The sequence below is a fragment of the Aspergillus alliaceus genome (genome assembly GCF_009176365.1).
Source record: "Aspergillus alliaceus strain CBS 536.65 unplaced genomic scaffold BDW43scaffold_70, whole genome shotgun sequence".
Taxonomy (NCBI): domain Eukaryota; kingdom Fungi; phylum Ascomycota; class Eurotiomycetes; order Eurotiales; family Aspergillaceae; genus Aspergillus; species Aspergillus alliaceus.
This window is the reverse complement of record NW_022474753.1, coordinates 103,964-122,145: the sequence shown is the minus strand read 5'-3', so window position 1 is coordinate 122,145 and position 18,182 is coordinate 103,964. Positions and strand designations below refer to the sequence as shown.

General features: G+C 47.2%; 5 protein-coding genes across 5 annotated transcripts; 3 read left to right on the top strand and 2 right to left on the bottom strand.

Annotated features, from left to right (window-relative positions):
• Window positions 1–2,589: 2,589 nt before the first annotated feature.
• Window positions 2,590–4,477, top strand: BDW43DRAFT_231529 (RNA-binding protein). Its single transcript, XM_032039529.1, has 6 exons — window positions 2,590–2,729; window positions 2,822–3,070; window positions 3,148–3,252; window positions 3,308–3,451; window positions 3,511–4,246; window positions 4,322–4,477. The coding sequence occupies exons 2-6, from the start codon at window positions 2,871–2,873 to the stop codon at window positions 4,322–4,324; spliced, it is 1,188 nt and encodes a 395-aa protein (XP_031894958.1). The 5' UTR covers window positions 2,590–2,729; window positions 2,822–2,870; the 3' UTR covers window positions 4,325–4,477.
• A 1,346-nt stretch (window positions 4,478–5,823) lies between these two features.
• On the top strand, window positions 5,824–7,884 carry BDW43DRAFT_316219 (uncharacterized protein; the record flags this gene model as incomplete). The annotated part of the gene is made up of 6 exons (XM_032048233.1): window positions 5,824–5,920; window positions 5,972–6,215; window positions 6,289–6,332; window positions 6,413–6,424; window positions 6,489–6,692; window positions 6,764–7,884. The coding sequence occupies 6 exons, from the start codon at window positions 5,824–5,826 to the stop codon at window positions 7,882–7,884; spliced, it is 1,722 nt and encodes a 573-aa protein (XP_031894957.1).
• A 1,947-nt stretch (window positions 7,885–9,831) lies between these two features.
• On the top strand, window positions 9,832–10,230 carry BDW43DRAFT_316218 (uncharacterized protein; the record flags this gene model as incomplete). The annotated part of the gene is made up of 1 exon (XM_032048232.1): window positions 9,832–10,230. One exon carries the CDS (start codon window positions 9,832–9,834, stop codon window positions 10,228–10,230), a length of 399 nt encoding a protein of 132 aa, XP_031894956.1.
• Window positions 10,231–11,051: 821 nt separating this feature from the next.
• somA (putative cAMP-dependent protein kinase pathway protein (Som1)) lies at window positions 11,052–14,592 on the bottom strand. Its single transcript, XM_032039528.1, has 5 exons — window positions 13,419–14,592; window positions 13,212–13,363; window positions 11,850–13,140; window positions 11,534–11,794; window positions 11,052–11,480 (listed from the first exon to the last, which is right to left on the bottom strand). Exons 1-5 carry the CDS (start codon window positions 13,905–13,907, stop codon window positions 11,310–11,312), a joined length of 2,364 nt encoding a protein of 787 aa, XP_031894955.1. The 5' UTR covers window positions 13,908–14,592; the 3' UTR covers window positions 11,052–11,309.
• A 2,435-nt stretch (window positions 14,593–17,027) lies between these two features.
• On the bottom strand, window positions 17,028–17,921 carry BDW43DRAFT_316216 (TRAPP complex core subunit BET3; the record flags this gene model as incomplete). Its single annotated transcript, XM_032048231.1, has 5 exons — window positions 17,028–17,147; window positions 17,231–17,422; window positions 17,490–17,709; window positions 17,814–17,822; window positions 17,887–17,921. 5 exons carry the CDS (start codon window positions 17,919–17,921, stop codon window positions 17,028–17,030), a joined length of 576 nt encoding a protein of 191 aa, XP_031894954.1.
• Window positions 17,922–18,182: the final 261 nt, after the last annotated feature.

The following is an 18,182-nucleotide window of genomic DNA, read 5'->3' as shown; positions in this document are numbered from 1 at the left end:
TCTCTATCTATTGTTGCTTCCTTGCTTTCGTGTGGGGGATTGTTGCATACCACACTGTTGGTTTTGTTTCTTGCTCCCTACATAGATCCTTCTGGGGAGAAATATTGTTTTTTCTTTTAAAAAGAATTAGGAAAAGAAAAATCTGCATGCACGAGCCGTCGTTATCATTGAAGTTCTTTAATACTACGATTCAATTTTATGGATATTACCCATGGGTAAGCAGAAGCCAGAAGCTATCAAGGACCAACTACCTATTACTAGGGTCTACACCAATTACTACTAACTAGTATGTGAGTACATATATGTACGAAGATACATAGCAAGCAGTTTAATTGTAGTCTTTTGTATGAATGTAGTGGTATATTGATTCATACATCCATGCACACAGGCTGTGACTAGTAGGTACCAACCAGTTGGAAAATCCAGTACTAGCTTCAGCTTGGTTCTGCAAGATCTGGTATTTGATCCTTGTCCGAAATCAAATAAGAAAGGGTTCTTGAGGATTTCCCGTATTGATTGTATGCATGCGGAGGAAGATAAGAGATCGTGTCAGGCGTACTAAATCGTAGGATGCAGCAGTCATCTTGGGTTTGGCTTCTAATGTAATAAATTTTAAGGTATGGTACCTGTATCGGGTGGACCATTTCATCATGGATCTGGCTTTTCTCCATACTTACATTGATAGACCATGATGATGGTAAGCAAAGTAAGTTGGGCATATAACTCTCTAGACACCTATGAATGAATGCTGTACGGTCATCATAATGAAGAGTTGACTAGGACTGTATAAAGTATACGGCTCTATATGTACTACGACCCTCAAAAAGAATCCAGATCTACAAAGGACCAGTCCTGGTTCAATTCTTCTTATTTCCAAGTTTAATAACCCCTCCCTCTTCTCCAAAACAAAAAAGAAAAATGAAAAAATAGATTTTTCTCTCTCTCTCTCTCTCTCTCTCTCTTTCTCTTTCTCTTTCTATTTTTCTTTTTTATTTTATTTATTTTTTCTTTCCCTTTGAACACAGTCGGCAAACTTTTGACCCACCCTAGCAGCACTGCGCCTCTCATTTTCTTCTCTCCTCACAGTTTAGTGACTTTCGCTCAGGGCTCTTGTGCGGCGGTTTGCATTATTCGATCTTTTTTTTCCCTCCCTTTTTTTAAATTTTCATTACTACCTCTGTTTTCTGTTCGTTCGTCTAAGGTAATTCTGCCGTCCTTTGGTCCTGCCCTAGTACTAGCATCTCCATTTTCCATTATTCTTCCATTTCTTCCCTTTCTCTCTTTTCCCTTCCTTCCCTTCTTCTCCCCCTCCATTTCTGAAGAATACTTGCTGCTTCCTCTACCCCTCTTCCTTTTTTCTTTTTCTTTTTGCCTTTTTCATATTCCCTCCTCTCCCTCCTTCCACCGTTCATTGTTCTTGTCGGAAAAGACGGAGTCGGTTTGCGGATAGTTCTGTTAACTCTTGTGCCTTTTCTATTTCTTAGTTTCTTACATTTTTTTGCCTTCTCCACCTCGCGGGAGTTATCTCGATTCCTCCAATTCCTGGGTTCGTCTTACGTCTTAACGCATATTCTTCTTGCGCGCCCTTTCAAAGCAGCGCATCTTGTTATATTCCCTCTTGTGAAAGCTCTTTCCAAGATCGCTTTTTTTATATCACCTGGTGAGTTATATATCTTTTATTCCTTCAGTTCTATTTTATCCCCACCCTGGTGTAATGTGCCAGGGCCTTGCGTCATTTTATCTTGCCCGTTGGTGCGCTTCAGGGATCATGGGAACTTCTGCCCTAGAGGTGATGGCTACCCACTTATGGAGACGAATAATCACCTGAGCCATCAGCATATAATACCACCACTCTGTGACCTCCCCAGTTGATCTTTCTTTTCTCTGTAACTTTTTTTGAGGGGTGGGGGTGCTATTACCGACCAAGCACCAGTTGATTGCTCTCTTCCGCCTTGGCTATCATCCGACGGGATCTGGACGGTCGCTAAAGCGCAACAATCAATGATCTTACTTTCGTATCTCCGAACTTGAATATCGAGCATACGGCCTCGTTGCATGGCTTGTTTTTGAGCCTACGACCTCAAAAGGTGGAACCGGCTGGAACGGTCGCAATCGGTGCCGACGGGTGGGAGGTAACATCAACAAATGCGGCTGCAACCCGGTGAATACGTGGACCATGGCTACTCTCTCCTACCACGACTTGAGATCTCGGGTAGTCCAAGTTTCATCTATTCTGTGCATGTCTTCCGGGTCTTCCGTCAAATTTGGAACAATCCCAGGTTGAGCACTGGTCTTGGCAACCAAAGGAGCGCTACCGCAAGGCTGAGACAATCGCATCGTCTCTTTCAATCTCTATCGACCATGTTCTACCGAGTCAACTCAACAAATGCACATTCCTAGTCTTGTTCACTGTTAATTTTGTTCTCTTCACTGTCGCACATGACTGCATTCCACCTGAAACGTCAATTTTTAGCTGCATTCACAATTTTTTTCTCTTTTGAATTTTATCTGTTGACAATCTCAATTCCTGGCATAAAATACTACTCAGCACAACTAACCGATCCTTCATTTTGATTCAGGAAGTGGAAATACCCTCCAATCATTTCCGAGTGAACGATCGTACGCTTCTCTCCTTGACGATTCCAACGAAATCCCACTCGCACGGACCATTTTCGGGATAGAAAAGTTTTTTGTTGTTTGGGTTTCTACTCATTTGCCTGAAATTTGAGGTATGCGCAAGGACTTTCCCCACCGCTGTGGAGCCTAGTCTGAGATCGAGATACTGGAGTAAAGGGCGATTGATGAATCTCTATTAATCTAGTTGTGTTTTACAGATACCGTTCTATTTACGAACTCGGATTCACGTCAATATGTCTTTCCAGAACTTCGATTCGTTTCAAAACCAGCACCCAGCGGCCGACGCTGCCGCTGCTGCCCCCGGCGCACCTGCTACTGCGGATGCCATGGCCGGCCAGGCCGACCCTACCACTGCCCCGTTCCAGGGCCCTGCTCCTGGTGAGCCAACGGCTGCTCCCGTTCAGCCGGCCCAGGAGGGGAAGACTACTCTCTGGTACGCGTATCTGTGAAGCGCATACTCTGCGTTCGTCTGTCTAACTTGGAATGGAGTTGCTGACATGAAATTTCTAGGATGGGTGAACTTGAGCCTTGGATCGACGAGAACTTCGTCCGCAACCTTTGGTTCCAGATGGGCGAGCAGGTCAATGTTAAAATGATCCGCGACAAGTTCTCTGGGTGAGTACACAATTATCCTAACCATGACTGAAGGTGATCCTAATGTTGGTAGTAGGAGCAACGCCGGCTACTGCTTCGTTGACTTCTCCTCCCCCGCCGCCGCCGCCAAGGCTCTGTCGTTGAACGGAACCCCCATGCCTAACACCAACCGCCTCTTCAAGCTGAACTGGGCTACTGGCGGTGGTCTGGCTGACCGCAGGTAAGGAGGAACAGACGAACGCTACACTAGAGAGCATTGCTGACAGACGTTATTCCTAGCCGCGATGACCGTGGTCCTGAGTACTCCATCTTTGTTGGCGATCTCGGCCCTGAGGTTAACGAGTATGTACTCGTTTCCCTCTTCCAGAGCCGCTTCCCTTCTTGCAAGTCTGCCAAGATCATGACCGACCCCATCAGCGGCATGTCTCGTGGCTACGGCTTCGTTCGCTTCTCCGACGAGAACGACCAGCAGCGTGCTCTGAGTGAGATGCAAGGTGTCTATTGCGGCAACCGCCCAATGCGCATTTCCACTGCTACGCCTAAGAACAAGGGCCCCGGTGTTGTTCCCGGCGGTATGGGTATGCCTGGTCCCGCGGGTATGTACCCTCCCATGGGTGCTCCTCCTATGGGCTTCTACGGTGCTCCTCAGCCCATGAACCAGTTCACCGACCCCAACAACACAACTGTCTTCGTTGGTGGACTTTCCGGCTATGTCACCGAGGATGAGCTTCGGTCTTTCTTCCAGGGATTCGGCGAGATCACCTATGTCAAGATCCCTCCTGGAAAGGGTTGCGGTTTCGTTCAGTTCGTCCAGCGCCATGCCGCTGAGATGGCCATCAACCAGATGCAGGGTTACCCCATCGGCAACTCCCGTGTGCGTCTGAGCTGGGGTCGCTCGCAGAACAACTCTGGTCCTGCCGGAAGTCCTTACCGCCCTGCTCCTCCTCCGCCTCCCATGTACCCTTCTATGGGCATGCCCCCTGCCCACCAGTACGGCGGCTTTGCGCCTATGAAGGTTGGTGACCCTGAAGCTACTGCCTGAGACTCTGCGGTTCCTAGTGCAAGCTAGATTGTTAACGAAAATATCTAGTAAAAAAAGCGTTCCTTTTTTTGAAAGCCACAGCAGGAGTTTTGCGTCATTTCAAGGATGGGTCTTTTGTGTTATAACAAGTCTGCTATTTGTCTCTGCGAAAGCTCCCTTCTATAGCTCTTGAAGGGCATTTTCTCCTGTGCTACGTATTTCATTACATCTGAGCGCTTTTTCATCTTTCCCCGGCTTCCCAACTTTTTGTTAGCAAGATCTGGGCTCCTATTTCACAATATTTTGCTATTTCGTTTCTTTCCATTGATGCCTTGTTAAACAAACCCCTTTGAATATGCTTACGTTCTCCTTTTCCAAATGCCCTCTTTGCCTTTCATATTACGTTTTGTGGCCCTAGGTCCTTGTTATGCGTACGACACCCAATCAGATCTGTTGATGCGCGTCTTTCCCCTTATATCCTTGGGCAGGCATTCTGCGAAAAGTTCCTCTTGTCAAGTCTTTTCTCATGAAGCAGTCAAATTGAATTATGTTTTCGCTCTGAGGATGTTACGCCAAGCTTTCTGCTAGACTGGCGGCCTGTACAACACTGTTTTCTTTCCAACCCTTTTATTCCCCCTAAATCCAATTCACTTTATGCAGTTCAATGCGTTGTCGCTCGTTCAGTGCCTGTCTTTTGTGGTTACGCTCGAGTTCGGTCAGTTCAAGGCGGCCTATCCTCAGGGGTGGTTGATTTTGGCCTGCTCTTCGCTGCTACATCCGATAGGTCGTGATATGGGATTGCAGCGGCTTTTACTTTCTGAATCTTCGTTATTGTAGGTACTGGAGATGGGGAAGGTTGCTTGGCTGCTCCTCTTGCCCGGTGGATTGAAGGCTACTTTGCATGTTTCTCGGATGCTGGCGGCAGTCTGACATCGTGACTACTACGATCTGGGCGTTTTCGTATTCCTATTATTCTATCCTCAGTAAATTTGTGTTTCCTTTGTTCGATCGAGGGAGCCATGGCGCTTCCCGGATGCATCTGGCCAATTTGTATTTCACACTTTCTCTTTCACAGATGATTCCCCCTTTCGCTACTCAGTGAGCTGCATCTATATGTTAATTCATGCCCTTGCGATGATAACTGCGCCTCAAGTCGAGAGATCGCAAAGCCTGGGGCCCCCATCGTGTATATGTTACTAGACGGCCATCCAATTGAAAGGGGCGTTTGTTCCTAATCCCTGCATATTCCACCCTCCCAGGTAGCTGTGTGAGAGTGTGAGGAGTAGTCAATTGGTACCTAGTATACCTCTCGGGGACTTGTTAACCCTTCACTCGTTCTTGCCGGGCCATTTGTGTCGTTAGGCACAACCACTATACCCAGCACCATATGTGGAAGGAGCTGCTCTGAGATGCCGATAACGACCTCCTCTCCTCTTCGCCTCTCAAGCACCCCTTCTGGCGGAACACTTACCCTCCCTCTCCTTCACGCGCAGATTATTCAATGCGGTTTCCTTACTTCTAGTATTCTCTACCTTGTTTCAAGATCTCCGTTCCTAATTTTATCACACAAGATGCGTTACGAAAGTTGGGATGTGCTTCTCTTCCCCGAGAACTCCAAGGTGCCCATCCAGGAGTTCAAGACGCAATGCTTTGTGATAAAAGACAGAGGTACGTGCAATGTTAACTAGGTAGAACAGTATACTCACCCCCAGCCGATAGTGTCCCATTACCTACATACCCCGGCCCTCATCAATCCAGCATCCTATTGCCTCCCCCAGGGGAACATGGGTCTACTGCCTGTGCTTACAACTTTTATCCCGAGCATATCGTCGAATACCCCGTTTCGGGTGTCTGTCCATAGCTGGGAAAGGCCTCGCCCAAGTCGGTTCATGGAGAGTCTGCTCCAACCGGATGATGCCTTGCTTTTTGAAGTGCGAGTCTTTATTGATGGCCTTTTTGTCTCGTGAGATAGATACTCCCCGTCAGGTTCCTAGCAGTCGCTGACTCCCCGCTAATTCAATGCATCAACTATATAGAGGTAGCGTCTTTGGTCAGAGGACCAGTTGGCCCCATGTCATTGGTGAGTGAACCCACTCCCAAAATAAGAGTAAGGTCGCTTTTTGTTCGATCTGTAGTTTCTAATTGATGAACTATAACTAGATCTAAGTTCCCGTATGTTGTTTTCCCTTATAGTTGTCTCTGTGAAAGCATCATTACTGAAACGGTAGTTCACTAGACATCGACAAGAGTGGTAACCAGGACAGCCTTCGTTTTCCCCCATTTCACCAGGAGATTCTGGAACAGCAGCACTGGGACGCCGGTGAGCTTTATGGCAGGATCAGAGTGGTGATCTCTGAAGGATTTGCTCGACCACACCGTAACCCGCCGTTTGAGCGTGTCAAGGAAGTCATTGCTTTTGCTTTTCAGCATGCACCTTTGCGTGAGTTACCTGTAGCTTTGTGCAATCTCCGATTTGGCCACTACAAGGCACACGCACCTAACTAGCAGTAGAGGTCTTGGAGTATTCTAGTATTGCCTGGCCCAATGCGTCAATGTGGAGCCGAGAACCCCGCCTGTTCAAATATAACTCTAGAGGCGAGCTGAACGACTTAAAGGAGCCAGAAGACTCGCATGCACACTCGCCTACCAGGCATGGCCTTCGACAACCAGTTGCTACGAGCAGCCAGATCAGCAACCCCGCAGCACACGGCTCTTGGATGTATCGAAACTATCAACGGCCTATACCCCAGATGCATGGCAACCTCCGAGAACCACGATGGCCTCAACAGGAGCAGATTTTGCCAGATCCTTTCATTGATCCCTACGTGCTCGATCCATCCGCTCGCCACCGGGGTGCGAGGCCATCTTGGGAGGATGTATCTATGCCAGACTATGTTTCGACTTCCACTAGCAGTCGAGCTATATCGAATATGACTGGCATTAGCTACGAGCACAGCAAACACCCAAGCGTCATCTCTCCGATTGATGAAGAGTCCTATAATCAGTTTATCGAAGCTCTAAGCCCTCCCAAGCCACTGTCTTGCGGTACTCAAGCCCCTACGAACACACCTTCTGTTACATTGCCTATGGCGCGAAAGCTCTCTGTGGCAGCAGAAGTGCGCTCAGCTTCATACACTAAAGCCGGGGATCAAGAATCTGCTCTGAAGGGGAGCTCACATCCTGTCACAAGAAATGTCTCAGAATCCAGCGCTAAATCTAATCTGTCCGCCGAGCCTGTTGCTGAGACTGCGGTAGCAAGCAAGCTGCCCGTTACCCCAAATGTGCAAATCAAAGGTAGAAAAGAGGGAATGATCTCAGATCAGAAGGAAAATGAGACTACGGCGGAAACAACACCGCGCAGAGAGTGTGACAAGGTACACCATACACCGACTAGGACAACTGTGCGTACCAATGGAAACCTGGAAACCCCCACTGGGTCTAGAAGAAGACGGTCCATGAGTTCTGCTCGCAGGGAAAGCTTCAGTCTCACCAAAGGAGAGCCAATTACGCTTTCACCGGCGCAAGACTTGTCCGAGACGGAGAACCTTATCCGACAGGCTGGTCTTGAAGAACTTCTTGGACCAAGAAGCCACCGTGCAGGTTCTGTAGTGGAGATGACTGAAACTGACTGAACTATCCTTACACTTGAACCCATCTGACAACTTCAGGGCGGCCTCTTGTTCTTTCTTTCCTTCTTCTTTCTCCCCCCGCCTCCCCCCACTTCCACCTTTGCTCCTTTAGTAGTTCATTAGTTCACCCACTCGTTTATGGGCTTGAGTTGCAATGATTCTAGCAATTAAACGCGGTATACTTATCAGATCATAACCTCCATTCATTTTAAATTGTGTTTTCACTGGGTACTGTGTTAACTTGGTTTCAGTATTCACTAAAAAAATTCGATTATTCGTGGTCTCCGATTCTAATGTGTTCGAAAGTGAAACCTGTAGCCTGTGTATGTATGTACTTTCCCCGTCACACCCCTTCCCTCTTCTCCCTCACCTTACTCTGAACACCCACCTCCTTTAACATCGCCCTCATTGTGTTCAACATTGATGGCCAAAACCTACATGGGTTTAATACCTTCTTCTGCTCGGTGTTTCGAGCACCAACAACGCCTGCGACGAACGTCCGGGGAGATAGCCGCAGCTTGGTGAACTCAGTCAAAGTTTGTCTTCTATTGCTTCAACACTAACTTACTTCTCCCAGCCTACTGAGGATCCATGTGTCCGAGCATCCAGTGCCCCTCGCGGATTTTCACATTGGGCTTACAATTTGTCCCCTTACTGGAGCATTCCGTCTAGGCACCGGATGCGTACCGACTGGGGGCCAATACCCAAAGTTCCTTCCTCACTCGAGCCTGAGAACAGTAGATTTGTCTTTACTCGATATGGTATAGATCCCCAAGAGAACAGAACTTTTGCACGTAGTTGCTGTACAAGCAATGCTCTTTCGGAAGAAGTCGTGCTCTGCTAGGAGGCGATCAAGACATCATAGCTGCTGCTTCGTTTACTAGCGGCCTGATACAGTATCCGAGGATAATGGAGGACACTGCTGTCCGTTACCCTTTCGCAAGCCACGTGGTAATCGAAAGGGATACGTCGGAAGAAGGTGAGATAAAATCGGTTGCTGATGGAAAAATGGGCATACTCAGACATCCACTTCCACAATTGAGCCCTGAATTCCAGGTAGCATCTTGAACCTTTTTGTCTTCTTTTCTGCCTTTTGTAGCTGGTCATTTGCGTGGGCTTGACTATGGTACTATGCTGATTTACATTTGCTCGTGGACAGGCAATCTCTCGACTACTTGCATCCCTAAATTTTGACTCGTTGAGCGCTGATTAGGCGATTTTTTACTTCGGCGTGCTCGCGATAGAAAATGCCCGCCTCCCCAGATTCTATTTCAGCCGCAGTAGCCGCCAGAAGAGCTATTGGGGGGTCAAGCTTACGCTGTATGGTCAAACGCTTGTTAAATCCGATATCCATAAGACTCCGGAGGAGGCCAGGGCTGATGTTTGTCGGGACGTCTTGCGGTCACTGTGAGCTGACCATCCTGAAGATCATATCAGTTCAGCCAAACGATCCCTCTGCCGTAAATACGGGGATTGCAGTGGCTAATAGGCCATGTGCAGACGCCTGTCTACTCAACAGATTGCCTGAACCAGAGTACACGAGGTACGCGCAAGGACAAGGTTATTTTCATAAAGTTAAGTTCCGATGTGCCAGCTATTTTGGCGCCCAGGAATGTGATTACAGGAATGAGTACGATTTATAGAATGTAGCTGCTCATGTGGCTTTATACACTTGGTTGGTAACTGAGAGTGATGATTACAATAACCTTCCAAGGCATTTTGCATCAAGTAAATCAAACGGAAGACTCTTGGAACAGGTCTCTAGAGCATCTACCGAGATAGGGGACTAGCAAAGCCTTTCGAAGCGGTCGTTCAATGCAACCCTAAGCCATGAGACGGGAAGATCTCACAACGACGTAGAGACCAAACAGGGTCTCTTAATTCCAAAAAACTGCCAGTAGCTAATTACAGGCTTGCCTCGTTGAAGTCCCTGTCGAAAAAGAAGAACCGATGTGGAATCTGGCTCCTGCGGAGATTAAAAGCAAGCTACAGGGTATGAGATCTCATTCGGAGAAACTCGAAAGTAAATATGCATCGTCCCCCTTCCCTGTCTCGTATTCTGTTTCCAACGGTGCTCATCCTATAGAAGTGTGCAATCTCCTCTCATTAGGGCAACCTATAATGAAGATCGAGGGGCTTGATGGCCGGCTAATCGACTCTAAAGGAGAATACACGGCTGCCGCATATTTCCAGGATCATCCTTCCCTCGTTCGAGCCGGTGCTATTGGACGAGTCAAGATGACTGGGCCAAGAACTGCCGCGCAGGGAGCGTACGCTGAGAAGGTAGCTGAATATTTGGTACAGATGGTGGAAGATATGGGGCTCCGAACGCGGTTAGATATTGAGTAGATGGTGTGATATGAATTCATTTGTTCGCTTTGAGCCTCGTGGATATATGATCGAGTCATTCTTGTTCTATGTGTTTTCCTATTGAATACATAGGCGATGCTTTTTTCACTTTGATGTTTAGTCTACTGTTTTCATACTTACTCCTCAGTCTGCAGAAGCAGAGGTACCAATGATTAGCTCATCTTGCATTGTGAGGTGTGGCGCAGATACAATAGACATGCCCTATTAACCAAGTACAATCCAAGCTTTCTGGCTCGTTAAAGAGGGAAGGTAGGTTTGCTTACTAGAGCACAGGAAGCAAGAATACGCAACTCAGAAGGGAACCTCTTCAGCTCTCTATTATTCAATCTGATTATGAATCAAGTACCAGCAGCAGTACATTCTGAAAATAAAGGTGGTCATACGCTGCTGACTATTTCACTCCCCGAAGGACTAAAAATGGGGGATCTTGACGAGATAGAGATGAGCGATAAGATTAAACACGTAAAGGATTTTCTCGATTCATAAACCCATTTCAGGAGAGCAGCCACTGATGACTTAAGATAAGCACGGTACGGCCCCATCGGTAACGCCACGATCGCAAGGCAAGACAAAAGAAAATAGGCGAAATGAAGGAGTAATCCCGTGTAAAGCTGATTTGTCTGAGCCTCGAGAATTGGAGGGGCACAACTAACACTAGAGCAAGCTCACTCGATGTTTGCCCTTGGGGCTTTAAGACAAAGATTAACCAAATAATAGATAATAGTAATAATAAAAGAAAAAGAATCGAATGTCGCAGATGTCACAGTAACGCAGCTTGAATACAAGCAAACCCATCTCAGGCCAGTTGACGCGTCTCAGTCAAAAAAAGAAAAATGGAAGACATGCAAGTAAAGGATACACAAACGCCAGTCTCACGGCACATATCCAAGTCATGTCAATACACACACAGAGACATAATAAGAAGAGGAAAAATGTAATCAGGCATGAGAGAAAGAGGGGAATTGAACAAAAACCGAATAGCACAAGCCAAAGTTTAGGAATGTACAAAGCAAGGAAGGGTATATGAGAGATAAGAACGAAATATCCGTTGGACTCCTTTACAAGCCATCTCCGGCACCGGTCTCAACTCCATCTGTCGGGTATGATATGTTCGGATCGAATCCAAACCCCGCGGTATCCGCATCAGTATTGAGAAACGTATCGAAGTCGAAATTCTCCAAGATGTCCGGATTCTCCAAAGCGCTGAAATCGAGATTGAACGCGGACGCCTAGATGCCCAGTTAGTAAAAGTGAGTAACTGATAACGTACAAAACAACATACATCTGGGATGCTGAGGTCATTGAATGGTTGTTGACTCTGATCCGGTGGTGGCGGCGGTTGTACGAGGGGCTGAGGTGCAGGTGCAGAGGTTGGCTGCTGTGGAGCACTCGTCGTGGCATTTGCGCCAGCCTTATTGAAGGAATTTGGATGTTGGGGCGTGATTGGTGTCGAAGGTGTAGGAGTCGGAGGATGCTCTGCTTCGGAGGAGGGAGTGGCAGCAGTGTTTGCGGTAGCGGTGGCATTAGTCGCCTTCTTCGGTCGCTAGAGCTGTGTTAAACCAAAACGAAGAGAATAAAAAGATGTTTAATTAACTTACCTTCCGGTTATCTTTAGTCTCTTTCTTCTTCGGGGCGGGCTTGTTCGCCTGCTGTGGAGTAGGTGGAGCAGGAGCCGTTTGAGGGGACGGAGGCTGCGTCCGGCCGGCGTTAGCACCCGCAGCTGGCGGAGCCTGAGGAGGCGGCATCGCATTTCGCTCTTGGGGCGTTCCGGTAGTTTGGGTCGCGGGGGACTGTTGCGGCGCCATCGGCTGGCCCTGACCACCTTGCTGTGGTGGCCAACCTCCGCTCGGCACCCGGTTTCCAGTGCCTGCAGGGATCGGCTGACCCATTTGAGGGCCGCTGAAAGTGGGATTTGAACTCGGCGGCCGCATTCCGTTGGGGCCAGCCATGCCGTCTGGCATGCCCTTCATGAAGAATGCGCCGCCCATGTCAGGTGGCATTTGACCTCCGTTGAAGTTCATGGACGCAGGTGATCCACGACCCTGAGCCATTGCATCACCGCCGCTGGGGGAACCAGGAAGGCCAGTCGGGGGCATCTTCGGAGTGCCTCGTTTCATTTGATCGTTCGGGTTGGGTGACGTACCCGCCCTGCTGCCCTGGGGAGAGGTGCCTGGTGGCAAACCCTGCTGCTGCCCTGGCATTGGGGGCTGACCGTCAGGACGGGCCATGCTATCCTGCTCTTGACGAGCCATCATCAAGCGCCGCTTGTTCTGTTGTTCGAGCAACATAAGCTGCATTTGATAATCCTGGAGAGCATGATTCCCATGCTGACCGCCAGCTGTCTGCATTCCACCCCGAACCTGGGCCATCTGACCATTTGTGCCATAGTAATCGCCGTTCATCGGGTACATACCCTGGCTATCTGGCAATGGCACCAGATCCGTCTGGTTTGGCATGACACCGGGATTTATCAAACCACCATTCGGCATGCCCTGGTTATTCATTGCTGAGCGAGAGTGGTGAAGAGCTAAATTTTGAGCATATACCTGGATTGACTTCTGCTGCGCAGCAGGGCCCGACTGCTGGAAAGCCTGGAATTGGGCCGGATTCATGGGCCGTGGATTGAGACCATTCTGCATCAAAAGCGCTTGCGGATTCGGCTGACCGGGCATGCCCTGTCCTTGACCCCGTCCGTTGGGAGCCAATTGCTGTCCGTTCATGTGACCGCCTTCGAGGCGGGGCCGTTTCGACGGTGACGGAGCGTTCTCTGTGGACGACGGAGACTGGGGACGATGGCCGTTCATATCTATATCTGAGTGCTCTCTCTGCATCTGTTGCATTATTTGCACTTGCTGAGTCTTATGGAGCTGAGCAAGCTGCTGTTGGGAGCTGTTGGTTACATCAGTACCACGTTACTTGCTAATATTAGGAGTGAGTATGGAATTTTAAGGAAAGCGTACAGGCCTGAAGTATTGTTTTGCAGAACAGTTTTCTGAAGGTTGGGTGCAACAGATCCGTTTCGGCGAAGATTGAGCTGTTGCATCTGGGCGGGCATCATTGGCTGTTGTCGTAATAATTGGTTATGTTGCTGTTCTCGGAAGCGCAACATGTTCTATACAGGATTAGAGGAAATTCAAATCTTTATAGAGCAGTGGAAGAGTCTGTACCTGAGTATGTTGGAGGTACTGCCTCACATCATTGCTGTTCCCTTTCTTGCGCTGAGCCCAGAAAAAATCCCAAAAAAGACTGAACCAATCCAAGAGAAAAGAGGATTGTTGGCCTTCACTAGGAAGATTTGGCCGAGGCAAGTCATCAGGTATCTTCATCTTGTCACCATCTTTGCCATCTGTCATCATTGCATCACCATCAACACCATTCACCTCGCCATCGCGACGGTGACCCGGGCTTGACTTTATGGGCGGCTCGGTGCTCAGTTTAATCGACTCGTCCTTCACAAAGGCTCGGGCACATTCGTGATGGCCGCGCTTCAAGAGGTAATCATAGATATACGTATTGAGGCTGTTAATCATCGTTTCGGGGATATAGTTCACATTTCCATCGTTACGAGGAGCCGTCGAACCATTATTAATCATAGGGACCCCTCCCACGGGGCCCCCGGCCCCGGGGTTCATTCCAGCTACATTCATCTGATTCATGGTGGCACTCCAAGGGGCTCAGCCACCCTCACCTAGTTTTTGTCCTCGATGGAAGGCGTCGGGGAATAAACGGTTTCAGCGCGCATCCACCGTCTCGCGGCGAGGAAGCTCACCACAGGGTAAGACGTGGGGCGCGTGGCGATCACGGCTAGAGAAAAGAAAGAAGACGATCAGGCGAAATGACTGATACTTTTAACCAGATGCGTAACGGCTTTGTATTTAAATACCGATGCGCGATCGAGCTAAACACACAAGTTTGTAGCCAAATTTAGGCGGGAGCGCGCCCGAGTAACGTTCTGAATCAATAGGTGTTGAGTATGGTTCCACTGGCTGGATGACAACACAGAGTAAGAAAGCGTTGTGAAGATTACCCACAAGGGAAATAAGCGTGGCCCGCTCAGGAGCAAACGCAGATAGGAAGAATCTGCAGTTACTTCCACGGGCGGTAGAGAGCAATAGAGCACACTGTGAAATGTTGAGAGCGGATTAAATAGTCGTCAAGATATTAGCGAGGCTGTATATGATCGGTCAAAGTATCCAGCCGGAAGAAAAATGCGCGGTAGGATCAACCGGGGGGAGTGTGGGCGGCGACAAGCAGAAAGACGGGAACGGCGTTTAGGAGAGGGCAAGCCAGACCAAGTCCGACCGGCCAGACTAAGAGAAAAGAAACAAAAGTATACCAGATGATCAAAAATTAAGGATCTCAAATCCCCCTGCAGAAAAAGAAAAGAGCAAGACACGGACAGATCCGGTCAGATTAAAGAAGTAATGGTGGAGGGGGGTAGTGAGAGGGATGAGAGGCAAAGGTCAGGACAAGGTGTAGCGGTGGATCTGAAGTGTTCTGGTGGGTGGGAGGACGTGGATATCAGGCGCGGTGCCTGGAGTGCTGGGCTGGTCAATCACTGCCGGCTGGGCGTGAATCGCTTGTTCGGCACGGATTATCTGTCCCGGAACACAGCGGGAGGGCTGGGAGATGCTGCTGTCTCGCGTATTTCTGAGCATGGAAGAGTCTACTTATAGAGGCGGCAAAAGAAAAAGTAGAGAAAAAGAGAAAGGGAAAGAAAATTACATGTAAAGAAAACCCGAGGAAATCAATGACGGGAAAAAAAATGAGGAAGTAAATCTGGTCAAAATCCTCTGAAATATCTGCGAAGTTTACAGGGGTTTAAAGTATATGGCTTAAAACAAAAAAGGGAAAGACGAAAGGGAAAAACAAAAGAGAAAGAGAGAGAAAAAGAGGCAGGGTAGAGTATCTTAGTACTCCATAGGAGTTCGAAGAACACGCGCAGAATTGTTGACCCGATCTGATGTGGTGTAATTCGGAGAGTATAAGAGACAAAGTGGTGGGTTACAATATCCCACAACGAAAAGGGAGACACAATTGGTAAACGGACGTGAATTGGCTCAATATTTAAGTAAAAGCAACATTGAAAGCCATGGGTTCAGATACGTGTAGAAATATCAGGGAAGGCTTTTATCACGTTGGACGTGTAGAGATCGAAGAATTGAAGATAGTATTTGATACATAGATCGATTTAGGATACTCAGGGTCGGCCGCTCATCATCACTTGCTAATACGGTATGGTGTGTCACGTGGCTCCCCTCTGATAGATTAGAATTTCCAGTGCAGATCTACCTATCCTTCAAACTACAAGTGAATCAGCACATGTTGGGATGTACTATCGGTCAACTAAACCCTATAATCACTTGAATTATATTGGCCTATATGTCTCTGAGAAGAACTCACGTTGTCCTCCCGCAATGGTGAGATCGACAAACCTCACTAACGTAATCAACCACCGAACCGCCATCTGCTGCTTTCCATATAAAATGGCACTTTTTATAACCCTAATATCTTAACAACTACGGACATTTATAAGCTAATACTTAATTGAGATATTAATGTAGACTACACCAAGACACTGTTTTCTTTAATTATTTTTACTAATTTTTGAAAGCTTTAAATACTAAAAAATATAGGTACAATTTCTCATATATGGTATACTATCTAATCCAGGGACTTCACCACTTAGTATGCATATCTATAGTAGAGTGTTAATGTGTATGTTAAAGTTTAAATCACTACCTCTCTGGTTGTTGAGTTATTAAGATTATAACAAGTGCCATTCTATATAGAAAATAGCAGATGATGGATCGGTGGAAGGCGTTTCGGTGGTTGATTACGTTAAGTTAAATGTATCTTGATGACTCAGCAATCATAAAGTTCGATAAGGGCGATCATCTGAGTATCAATCAATTAACTCCATACTCCATATGGAGATCTTACTTAAACCCTTATGTTTCATAATGGTTATGACCTTCACTCAGATACCTGACACTTACTATCTTACGAACTATCTTACGACACGCTTGTCATCCCAATAGACAAGTCAAACCCCACTCTCTCCCCTTTCCTGATCTGCATGTCTTAAATTTGTTGCATCCCTTGAAACCTCATTCAATATAATGTGGCAGAATTACACCGCCTCATGTACATCGATAATACCGACTAAAACACTTAAACATGCCATCTTTGCATTTGTTGTGTCTGAGTTAAATTTGTGATTGGTTCAATTATTAGACAAATCCTAACAATCTGGAAACACTTGGAAAGAGATGTGGTTCTCACAGCTGGTTCATCCATCGAAATATGTCTCTACAGCAGTATAAGTTTTCCACTTATCACATATAGCGGATGAGGTTTGTTTGAGGTACCCACTAATTCCCTACTTCTAAAACATCATAGATTATTAGAATTTGGATGAGCTAAACATGGCCTGTATTGTTCCAACCCACCGTTTTCACTTTATCTTTCTCCCCCTCCCTCTTTTTGTATGTGTACGGCAGAGCAGGTAATACCGGCCTGGATTTCGAACTGATATACCTACTAAAATCTTTCTTCATGTGAACCATGTTATGACAACCGCTAGGCACGGCAGCCAGATTCTAAGGGAGGGCAATTTTCCACCCTGGCATATTACAGGAGTAATTATCAAAGTTAATTCTAGTACAAATGGATTGCGGATATTTATTAATGACTAAAATCTTACAGTAGAGAATAGAGACCATCGAATCCCGAAACGCCATACGCCATGACACTCTACAATATGCGCCAATAAATTACTCCTCCTCCGGTGGCATTTCATCTTCGATATATCTCACCAGAGATACCCGCATCTCTGTAGTATCATCACCTCGCAACACATCGCTAACGAAATGCGCTTCGACTTGCATTTGAACCTAGAAGGAAAAGTCAAAACACGCGAGCCCAAGTGGCGTGGAGACAAGTAAGGGTAATTGATTATAATCCTCAATCTACATACCATCTCTAAAGCTCCCCGCAGAACACCACATAAGATATTAGAGAACCACAGTTCGTCCTGCGCTCTCCCATCATCCGGCAGCTCAACGAAATCAGCTAACGGGTTCTCTTCAAAGACAAGAGAGAACTGGTTAAAGTCGCTGGTCCAATTGGTTACGGTGGGCGAAATGTTCAGGAAGATCTTGAATCCGACCTGTTTAAGTCAGTCAGCTGCATACCAATCAAATATATGTTGGGAGTGTGGCAAGATTGAGCCGTACCTTTGAGATCATGTCGGCTGTTTCTCGGAAGTTGGAACACCGGCCGACTCCTGACTTTGCCAGAAAGTCCTCGATGAGTCGCATACCAATATTGTAGCCCATCTTGTCTAGCTGCTTATTTACTTCGTGGTAGTTGGAGTCAAAGTCCTGGCATAGTTGTGCAACAATTGTACCGTAAGTCAATGTGACCAACTCCGCATTGACTTTGTCAACCCTCGTTCTGGAAGTGTCACGGCATGTCAGTCACAAAGAGCACGCGCTGAGTTATTGAAAACAATAGACTATGAAATTCAACGGATTAAATATGGTACACAGCTTACTGACTTCCATAGCCTGTAGCAAAATTTGTTAACAAGGCTATCACTAAGCGATAGAAGGATAGTAACAAACAACTTACTCTTCACCGATCCTCGAGGCCTTTGTCGCTGACATTTTTGTCTAACAAAACCGAGCCCGTGTAAGTACCAAGGGGCAATTTACGGCTTGTACAGAGAGGTTATAGTATGATAGGGTAACAGGGATGAGTTAGAGGCTTAGCAGCTGTTTAAATGTTGTCCATGAACATTCCTCCCCGCCCAAATCAGTGGATCAACGGGGTACGGTGGGCGGAGCGCATAGCGAGTGGACCAGCGTCTATCGCGGCTATCTTTACACGAGCGCTTGCGAAGAACTACTGTCTGAGCGGAAAAGATA